Source organism: Oncorhynchus keta, chromosome 1 (assembly GCF_023373465.1).
Source record: "Oncorhynchus keta strain PuntledgeMale-10-30-2019 chromosome 1, Oket_V2, whole genome shotgun sequence".
Lineage (NCBI taxonomy): Eukaryota > Metazoa > Chordata > Actinopteri > Salmoniformes > Salmonidae > Oncorhynchus > Oncorhynchus keta.
In genome coordinates this window covers 52943464-52954441 of record NC_068421.1, presented here as the reverse complement: position 1 = coordinate 52954441, position 10978 = coordinate 52943464, and the positions used below count along the sequence as shown (strand labels likewise).

Below are 10978 nucleotides of genomic sequence, written 5' to 3'. Positions count from 1 at the left end.
CAGCTGTGGTATATCAGACCGTATACCACAGGTATTTCTACTGCCCCAATTACGTTGGTAACCAGTTTATAAAAGCAATAAGGCTCCTCTGTGTTTTTTGGTATATGGCCATAATACCACAGCTAAGGGCTGTGTCCAAGCACTCCGCAATGTGTCTTGCCTAAGAACAGCCCTTAGCTGTGGTATATTGGCCATATACCACACCTCCTCGTGCGTTATTTCTTAAATATACCATGGCTGTCAGCCAATGTCAGCCAAATAACCAATATTACAGACTTCAATAGCCCATAAATAAAATGAAGGAATTCAAGTAAAGATTTGTGCTTTAATATACTAAATTGCATCTACCTATAATATACAAACATTCACAATATTTTGTACAATCACTTTGTGCTTTTCTCCCATTTGTTCAGGGAGTTTACTGTAACACGTTTACATAAATGGTCTATATTTCTTCCCATGATACAGCATAAAAATAAATTCAGCAACACCATTATAGATTCTAACTCTATAATTTACTTAGAAAATAATTATATTAAAAGACATTGTCAGCGTTATTGCAAATCTAGCAATTCAATAAAAAAACGAAAATACACATGGTGGGAAGTTACACATAAAAACGTGCTACTATGCGATACATAAAGATTTGGCAAAGTATGTTTCACATTGTCATCATTAGGTTATAATCCATAATTTTTTTAACACATCTATTCAATATTTTCTGTTTTTATCCCATTTCACAAAGTATTTTGATGTGTCTCAGTTGACATTACATGATTTAAATATTTCACATCTGCCCAAGATACATCAAACACTAATAAAACTGAACACTCAATTATACAGTATATGCTTTGCTTTCTAAAACGCACACTTTCATGAAATAAACATTGTAAACCTGGCTGACATGACGGCTACAAGATTATATTAGCTGAAGGGTAAGGAGGGAAAAGGTTGTGCTCTTCAATGAACATCTATATTCTAGAACGTTATAGTCCCTCAGAATGTCAGAACACCCTTGAACTTGGCATTGGCTTAGTGTTGGTGGTGCAAGACGTATTGGCCATCTTGTCGTTTTATCAGTGTTATTACTCCCTTCATATGGTTGAGAATGAAAAAGCAACGGGGCAGATTACGTTCGCTTGTCTTAGCTTTAGTGCTTGTGAAACGTTGGTAGGACGGTCAAGAGCACGAGACAAAATGACTCGGAACTTCTGCAGCTATCAAGGCTTATCTCCTCACCCGTGTAAACTCGTAACGTGAACAGCTGTGTGTGTTTCTTTGTGCGGTGGTGAAGCCACTTTTGTTTGGAGGAGGAGAGAGGCAGTGCTGTGCTTACCTGTATAACCCTGCTTAAGGTTCTCTGACCTCTGAACCAGCTGGAGGTCAAAGCTATTGGGGTGAAACAGATATGTAATGTTAAAGTAATAGTAGTAGTAGTAGTAGTAGTAGTTATTGGGAGCTTGCAGTCATGAAATATATTGTATGGAGAGCTACCTTTGGAAAGAGGTTGGTGGAACTTGTAATAGATTAATGACTGAGAATAGGAAAAGACCAGTAGTGGAATGGCAAGTGTATTAGGGGAGAACTGGGTGACCAAATCAGTATTATCTATTTCACGCTATAGGGCCGTCTCGAACCGGACTGTTCTGAACATTTTCTTTTCACATTGTCCTTTGCAGCACGGTTCCAGCAACTACGGTGGATGGGTATCCAGGCCAGCCCAGCTCGGCTCGGCATGGCTTGGCTCGGCCCTATAAGTGTGAGTCAGGCACAGGTGCACTTCTGAGGTAGCTGGGGGGGCTTGTCCGTGAGCCTTGTGGTCTTGATGCTGGGGGCCATAGGCGGCTCCACGTCCACTCGTTCGGACATCTTGACGCAGATGATGTCGACCAGCCGCTCAAACACCTGGCGGACATTAATGTTCTCCTTGGCGCTGGCCTCGTAGTACTCGAACCCTGCAGACAGACAGGATGAGTACATACGGCATGGTGAGTACATAGCTCTGGTCCAGGGCGTTATTGCGTGTTCCTCTACCAAGTTAGTAGAAGATGACTGAATGAAACACCTAGCGGGGAATAGCTTGCCTTCACAATATGGGGTGCAAAACACATACATGACACATTATAGACATTAAATGTGTAGACTGGTTTGCAAACCAACTCTTGACAAGACTAGAGCACTGCTAATAACATCTATAGGAAGAACTTATGCAGATTGCTTATACAGCCCCTGGGGATAAGACTTTACAGAGTTTTACCAACTTGACTAGAGTAGACACCATTTGTTCACCACCTCAATGCGTCAGTGTGATTTTAATTAAAATCTCATGCGAAACAGGAAAACGTGGCTAATGCACCCACAGGCATGCCAGAAATGACAGAAGCGGGATGACAGTATGGTAGTTCAGAGTGCAATTTAAGGCAATTAACACCACCAATTAACTCACCTAATTGGTCAGCCAAGTGCTTGCCCTTCTCTGCGGGCACTACCCTCTCCTCGTCCATGTCACACTTGTTACCCACCATGATGACCTGAGCGTTATCCCACGAGTAGGTTTTTATCTGGGTAGCCCTGAAACACACACACAGGCTCACACACACAAGCTCTCACACACACACAGGCTCACACACACACACAGGCTCACACACACACACACACACACACACACACACACACACACACACACACACAGGCTCACACACACACACACACACACACACACACTCACACACACACACACACACACACACGCACACACACACACACACACACACACACACACACGGTTTCTCCAATCAGGGTCTTTTCACTAGTGGTGCGTAATGAAAGTAGGCGATCAGCAAAGGAAGCCATTTTCAAGTATTGAGATGCAGCCCTGGTGTCTCAGACCACTCACCAGTCCTGTACAGCGTTGAAGGACTCTTCGTTGCAGATGTCGTACATGAGGATGAAGCCCATGGCTCCACGGTAGTAGGCGGTGGTGATAGTCCTGTACCTCTCCTGCCCTGCTGTATCCTAGGGGACAGGCATAGGTATGTATTATTACTACAGTTCATATATCATCATATGATAGAAGAACATTTTCCCTGAGTCGTGTTCACTAGGAACCAAACAGAAGCAAACAGGCTGAAACAGGGTGTGCACTAATGAATAGGACCCTGTGCTATGTTAAAGAACCACTGTCTACCAGAGAAAATTGCATGTTAGAAATAAGCCAGCTGCTAACACAAATGCCCGGTTCCATAGCATATTATGTTATACAGGTAACTGCCAATATAAACAAACAGACGTAAAATGTCTTAATTAGGGTTTTGGGCCACCATGTGCCAGAGCGGCTTCAATACACCTTGGCATACAATCTACAAGTGTCAATAACTCTACTGGAGTAAGGCTACACCATTCTTCCACAAGAAATTCCATCATTTGGTGTTTTGTTGATGGTGATGGAAAACGCTGTCTCCGGCGCCGCTCCAGAATCCCCCATAAGTGTTTAATTGGGTTGAGAACTGGTGACTAAAACGGCCGTGGCGTATGGTTTACATCGTTTTGGAAGGGGGGGTATCAAGCATCTCAGAGTAGGAGTGCTGTTCTTGGATCATCCGCCCTCTTGTCCATGTAATCTATAAATAATGGGGCCAATGTGTGACATTGGGATGAACATTTCAAAATGGTTTGAAACAAAAATAAAAATAATTCCCATGATGCTCCACAAGTGTACGTAGAGGAATAAAAGTAAATATATGCAAATTCACCCATAACTCCACTTATAACCCGGGATCCTTTAAGCAGGGTTCATACAGGCATTGGCAAGTCAAATTCAAGGACTTTAAGGGACTTTTTCAAGCACGTGAATATCATTTTCAAGAACCTCAGTGTTATACAATTGTATAATTTATATAATTGTACCTATATGGCCTAATATAGAACCCCATCTCCCCCCAAAAAGCATGGGAAAAGTGTAAAATAAATAAATAAATAAGTAAAGTAGGCCACTTTATGAATAATAAAAATAATTGGCCTTGCCAATGCATTGATATTTCAAATTATTATTACATTCTAAAATATGTGAGAATAATGTGGACATTGCCTGACTAAATAGATCGGATGCATGCTGATTCTTCTGCAGCCTACGTGGCCGATGCAAGCACACATAATAAATCCAATGTATAGCGGTAGCATTAATCTCACCATTGCTGTTTTCATGATGACAAAGTAACCAGAAAACAGGTTCTTTTTTTAATGGAAAAATGTGCATGGAAAGCCAAATTGAAGCCAACATCAGATGTTGTTGTCCTCATAATTACCACGCATGGTTTTACCGCAACAAAGTTACACTGTAACAGAGTTACAACTTACACTGCCATAAATGCAAGGACAGAAAAGTAATGTATTATGCCACACGATTTTGGACAGCTCTGTCAAGACACCAACCATTACAAAGGGTTAAACATAGGTTTAAAAAAAAATAAAAAGAGACTTACAATAGAATAAAACTTTATTGTCCATCCAGGATGGACATTTTTCTTTGGCATCAACTTCCGTTAAAAGAATCACACACACATACATTCTCACATCGTACACATTTAAACCAGTCAGTCCGTCATGTTGCGTCCACTAACAACATAGAAGACATTAATACGTTCACTCACATCCGACCGCTGTTCCAACTGCACTCGATCGATAAGTACATATACAGTACAATTTACTTTGCATTTAGTAGTCCAACAGCACAAGGAACTAATTAATGTTTGAACACGTTCTTCTTGGCCATGGGCATTCTGAAGTGCCGGGCAGAAGGAAGCCTCTCAAACTGAGGGCGTAGAGGGTTGGAGGTGTAGCCAACGACAGCCAGCTCCTTCTTTTTGGTTGCCTTGTGAAACAGAATGGTGTTGGAGGGTCGTGTCTCTCTATCTTTGGTGTGAGTGTGTTTTCAGCTTGTCGTAGGACCTACAGTGCAAGTTTGTGTATAGGCATGATGAGAGAACTCTGTAACAAAATCTGTAGCAAGCTGTCCTGATTAGGAAATGCTCACTAGTTATAGAAAGACCCACATACGGCCTCTGATGCTTCTGATCAATTGACATCATTTGTGTCCTGGCTATTTAACTGTAAGGGAAGGAGAGGTTTGAATGTGTAAGTGGGTGATATTTAGCCAATAGGCTGGTTCCAGATCTGTTTGTGATATATAGCCAACTCCTATGGTCATACAACCAACACAACAAAATCCAGACCTGGGACCAGGTTACCACACAAACATCTCCCTAATCATAATTAAAGCCACTCAAAGACTCAATCTAACCCATACCCAAAGACATGTCCACTAATCTCCCCTCATCTAAAGTGACTTTCAGAGGAGTCAATTTCTTATAGTCCCAGCTTCCATTTTTCCAAATGTAACTATTTCAGAATGGAATTGGCTGTGGGGTTTCTTCCCATCTAAATATGGAAAGCTTGTTTTGCACAGATGCTGATTTGTTGCCATTTCACTGCCTCTCTGTTCATTCGTGTGGCAAATGCATATAAGCAGAAACATGTAGGAAACAGTCCAGCACTTTGTCCTCGTGTAATTAATGGGGATTTCACATACAGTTCCTTCGGAAAGGATTCAGATCCCTTGACTTTTCCACATTTTGCTACGTTACGGCCTTCTGAAATGTATGAAATAAATAAAAAATCCTTAGCAATCTACACACAATTACCCCATAATGACAAAGCGAAAACAGGTTGAGAAATCTTTACAAATTTCTTTTTTTTTAAAAATATATGTATAAAAATCTTATTGACATGAGTATTCAGACCCTTTGCTATGAGACTAAATTGAGCTTAGGTGCACCCTGTTTCCATTGTTTCTACAACTTGATTGGAGTCCACCTGTAGTAAATTCAATTGATTGGACATGATTTGGAAAAGCAGTCACCTGTCTATATAAGGTCCCAGTTGACGGTGCATGTCAGCGCAAAAACCAAGCAATGAGGTCGAAGGAATTGCCCATAGAGTTCAGAGGCTTCTGGGGAAGGGTACCAAAACATTTCTGCAGCATTGAAGGTCCCCAAGAACACAGTGGCCTCTATCATTCTTAAATGGAAGAAGTTTGGAACCACCAAGACTCTTCCAAGAGCTGACTGCACGGCCAAACTGAGCAATCAGGTGAGGACGGCCTTGGTCAGGGAGGTGACTCTGAAAAAGCTCTAGTTCCTCTGTGGAGATGGGAGAAACTTCCAGAAGGACAAGCATATCTGCAGCACTCCACCAATCAGGCCTTTATGGTAGAGTGGCCAGATGGATGCCACTCCTCAGTAAAAGGCACACGACAGCCAACTTGGAGTTTGCCAAAAGATACCTAAAGACTCTCCAACCATGAGAAACAAGATTCTCTGGTCTGATGAAACCAAGATTGAACTCTTTGGCCTGAATGCCAAGCGTCACATCTGGAGGAAACCCGGCACCATCCCTACGGTGAAGCACGGTGGTGGCAGCATCATGCTGTGGGGGTGTTTTTCAGTTGCAGGGACTGCGAGATTATTCAGGGTCGAGGCAAAGATGAATGGAGGAAAGTACAGAGAGATCCTCAGGATCACAGACTGGGGCGAACATTTACCTGCCAACAGGACAACGACCCTAAGCACACAGCCAAGACAATGCAGAAGTAGCTTCGGGACACGTCTCTGAATGTCCTTGAGTGGCCCAGCCAGAGCCCGGACTTGTATCTGATCGAACATCTCTGGAGAGACCTGAAAATAGCTCTGCAGAGAAGAATGGGAGAAACTCCCCAAATAATGGTGTGCCAAGCTTGTAGCGTCATACCCAAGAAGACTGTAATTGCTGCCAAAGGTGCTTCAACAAAGTACTGAGTAAAGAGTCGGAATACTTATGTAAATGTGATATCTCGATGGTTGTTTTTTCATACATTTGCAATCATTTCTAAAAACCTGTTTTTGCTTTGTCATTATGGGGTATTGTGTGTAAAAAAAAAAAGAAGAAAGAAAGTAAAGTGAACTTTCCGAAGGCACTGAACATAGACACATGCTCCGCTTCCGCCTGTGACCAATCACAATGGTTGCACACTAAAAGGTGTCCGCATACTAGATTCGGTTTACTCCTAGCAGAACTCGGCGAGGCGAAGCGAATGTCTGAGAAAAAAACAGCAATATTACAGTTTGTCCCTCTTGAGATGCCATAGCAACAAATAGTCAATATACACTTCCTCAAAATATTCTGAATTAATCTAAGATAAATAAAGAAATCTGTAATAAAATGTGATTTTATTTGCAGAGCCGGTCTTAATCATAACATTTTTCATCGAACTAAGATATTTGGTGTAGTATTTCTCAAGTGGAAAAACATTGAATGACAACTAACTCTTAATTGAAGAATCCCTACTGTTGACCAATCACCGACGAAGGGCTACCGAACTTCGATTAGCCTCAAGAAAAAAACGTGTGCGCTCGAACAGCTGAAAAAAAAAACTGCAGAACGCTGCCGAAAACCAAAACGTCACAACATATGAGCGAACTGACTGGGAAGCAAGCATACGGTAAGCTTAACAACATCACATTTACCCCTGAGAAAGTAAATAAATCAAATCAAAATCAAATTTATTTATATAGCCCTTCGTACATCAGCTGATATCTCAAAGTGCTGTACAGAAACCCAGCCTAAAACCCCAAACAGCAAGCAATGCAGGTGTAGAAACACGTGCAGGTGTAAAACAACTTGCAGGCCGCATCCCACTTCGCAGTCACACATTTGCCTGGATGTGTGGCCACCTTCCACCAGACCTGGGTTCAAAATACTATTTGAAATCTTTCAAATACTTTGACCGTTTGCTCTAGCCTGCCTGGAGTGCCAGATGGGTGGGGCTTGCAGTTTTGGACAATTCTATTGGTTCCTTAAACCATCTTTAGTGAAGCTCGCTATCTGCCATCACAAAGCAAGTGCTATTACTGTAGCTTTTTGCTAGATTGTTGTTGCTGCTGCAAACATCAATAGCGCAGCAGCTGTTTTGAGTGCACAGTGTGAGTGCACCGCCTTCTACTTTTACACCTCCAGCCAGGCATTTAAAGACGGGATCAATCTGTGCTGATTACCACTCTCTGCTTATCACAAATTGCAATTTACTCTGGCAGTGTTGTCTGCCGAGACCCCCACTTCTGTACCCCCCCCCCCCTTCAGTCTCCGTGGGTTCTACCCGCTCACCCTAAGGGGCCACTATAATAGCCTGCAGGATCTCGTTGTTGGGGAGCAGTGTGAAGAGCTGCTGCCATGACAACCATCATCGCCTGATGATGCAAGCTCACCAGAAGCTTCTGTTGCCTCTTTTTTTTCTCCCTGGGCCTGCAGGAGAAAGATTGTTCGAGTCTGAAGCATTACTAGTGAGACATCCGACAGACAGGAAGGATGTGTGTTCGATTGATTCCTCTGTGTGTCTGTGTGCGAGTGGGTACGTGTGCGTTGCGGATGACTGTCGGCTTATTTCATTTATCTATAGTACAGTAGTGACATCGTCATGGCTGTAGACAGTCACAAGGACTGGGTTTCGACTGTGAACGTGGCGCTCGGGCCAAAGAAACACGCTAAGTGGATCAACAAAGCGTACCCTGGAAAAGGACAAAATGTAATCATTATGCACGTTAATGACATGTTTACGTATCCTGTATGTATTGGCGCATAATGAATATAGTCCTTATGCACAGTACACTCAAGCACTATCTTGAGCAGTGGGCTTTCAGCATGTAACTACAGTTTATGTAGACTGACAGTATACAGTAGAACTGGGTTGAATGGGATCATTACCTCCTGTGCGGTCTTATCAAGCCCACTGACTGTCTACAAACAGGTGACAAACAAACGACAGCTTGAACGACACCTGTGTCACCACATGGCACATTCATAGTGGCGTAGATATAGAACGGAATAGCAATAGAATATCTTCAAATTCCATACGGTGAGAATGTATAGCGTGATCTGCTTGTGCTGTTTATCGTCAACTCCTTGTCACTCATTGTTATGTTTGGCATGACAAGGAGAAGCGTGATGGCACAAACAGCATGGCACCCAGGCTAGAGAATAGATTGGGTCGAATGGCACAGAAGCAACTGCAACGACTCACCCATATCTGGAGCTTGACCCTCTTTTCGTTCCTGTAGACGGTCTTGACCTTGAAGTCGATGCCCACCGTGCTGACGAAAGAGTTGCTGAACGAGTCGTCGGCGTAGCGGAACAGAAAGCTGGTCTTGCCCACGCTGCTGTTGCCAATGATGAGGAGCTTGAACATGTAGTCAAAGTTCTGGTCGGAGCCATCTCTCTGCCCAAAGCGCTGGTCTGCCTTCGCCATCTGTGGAGCATTGATCATGTGTGCAGACAGATGGGTGGATGAGTCAAAAGGGGTTGGAGAGAAGTGTTCACTCAAGAATGAATGCCTTTGCAGAGGAAACCATGGTGAGGAAACCATGGTTTCAGGACTATTATGGTCGGGCTATAATCTCCACATTTCTACCATCTTGATTATCTGTTGGGGCATCTTCTCGAACAGATTTCTCAGAAATGTCATGAAATGGGGAAAAATGAATGTTGCATTGTACCTTTTATTATGATAGCCTATATATTATATAATGAATAAAAGGGCGTTTTAATATGCAATACTGTTAACTGGATATATTAGTTGAATTTATCAGACAGTGATGTCTAGACATGTGCTAGTGCATTTTTCATGTGTTCGTCGACTATGCATGTAGGCAATGGTTTAAACCGCAGGTGTGGCCCGTTATTCAAAACACACACAGGCTATTCAAAACGTACGACTAAAGCTATAACGAAGTGCAACATTTATGAGAGGACATTTTCATTCAGAGAACCCATAGACATCCATGTGTGGATACAGTAGGATTGTGAAACCATCATCGAACTGCTGCCATCGTTACGATTAAGGCACAGGTGCAAATACATAGTCTAATTCGACATTATTCTTTGGTCATATGGTACTGCTGTCAGACTACGATCCATAGTTATTGCTGTAATTCTAAAAGTATAAAGATAACCGGTAAAATACCAAGACATTAAATGTGTCTTACCTCTAAATCTTCTCTGGGTGGTTGTTTTCTCTCCGTTCTCCTTTCGTTGGCTCGGCGACTGAACTGCGCTGAATGCACCTGACAAGCCAACTCGTTGGCAAAACACTTCTTGATTATCTATATAATCAGCTTCTGTCCTGATCTGTAAGTTTATCCAATCATGTGGTGGGGGGTCGAATCATTTGGATCTTATTCCTGGTGTTTTTACATAATTTTATGTCCAACTGAAAATTCAACATGTTTTTTTATATTTTCACTCAAACTTGGAGGGTGGGGGCATATAAACCCACCGCCAGTGGAGAACCCTGCTCTACACTACACAGCCATAACCATCTTCGGTAGTCATTCTGCAGAGGGAGGACAATTATTATGTAAAGAAAAAGTATTCGTAAAGCTAAACTCCTGTGAATGGAACGGAGCAAATGTGTAGACCGGCACTTCTCTGTAGGAACAGACGCCTGTCAGACCACAGAACGGAATTACAGGAAATAGCACGGTTTTGATTATATTAGCCTACATGACTCATCCATGAAATAGGCAGGCTACCAGTCAAAATATAGCTATACATTTATACTGGTCTGAGTTGCAGTAAATCACTTCACAATGTTGTTCACGTTGATTGTGCAAAGTACACACAACCAGAAAACCATCTCTGCATTGGCATAACCATACAACAGTTGCATGTTATGAAGACCCCGCTTGAACAGTATGGCATTGTCAATACCTCGAATGTATTACAAGGTATAAAGGGTGCAACAGGTGAATAACATGTGACCACTAGTGATCGCTCAAGTAACAACTATGTAACCATGTACCAGTATAATAAAAGTAGGCAAATTGTCTAACCATTTTTTTTTTTTACTGTATCACACACAGTTCATCCATGTGTCAACCACAAAGCTAGATAG

General features: G+C 42.4%; 2 protein-coding genes across 4 annotated transcripts in view; both read right to left on the bottom strand.

The window, feature by feature from the left end:
* Positions 1-305: 305 nt before the first annotated feature.
* On the bottom strand, positions 306-10765 carry LOC118387589 (ras-related protein Rab-3B-like). The gene is made up of 5 exons (XM_035776118.2): positions 10071-10765; positions 9110-9334; positions 2897-3015; positions 2447-2571; positions 306-1955 (listed from the first exon to the last, which is right to left on the bottom strand). The coding sequence occupies exons 2-5, from the start codon at positions 9332-9334 to the stop codon at positions 1765-1767; spliced, it is 660 nt and encodes a 219-aa protein (XP_035632011.1). The 5' UTR covers positions 10071-10765; the 3' UTR covers positions 306-1764.
* A 142-nt stretch (positions 10766-10907) lies between these two features.
* The window catches only part of LOC118387560 (ATP synthase mitochondrial F1 complex assembly factor 1), a 20359-nt gene continuing 20288 nt past the window's right edge, over positions 10908-10978 (bottom strand). For all 3 annotated transcript variants that reach the window (XM_035776049.2, XM_035776064.1, XM_035776055.2), the window contains exon 9: positions 10908-10978. This exon is cut by the window's right edge and continues 720 nt beyond it. The gene's annotated coding sequence lies outside the window, so the exon portion shown is untranslated.

What these genes read in the sequence shown, in the direction of transcription:
- LOC118387589 (XM_035776118.2), bottom strand. Translation starts at nt 9,334, where the DNA reads ATGGCGAAGGCAGACCAGCGCTTTGGGCAGAGAGATGGCTCCGACCAG. An exon ending in GGGTCAAGCTCCAGATATGG is followed by an intron (nt 3,016 to 9,109) that starts GTGAGTCGTTGC and finishes CCTGTCCCCTAG; the next exon opens with GATACAGCAGGGCAGGAGAG. An exon ending in TTCAACGCTGTACAGGACTG is followed by an intron (nt 2,572 to 2,896) that starts GTGAGTGGTCTG and finishes TGTGTGTTTCAG; the next exon opens with GGCTACCCAGATAAAAACCT.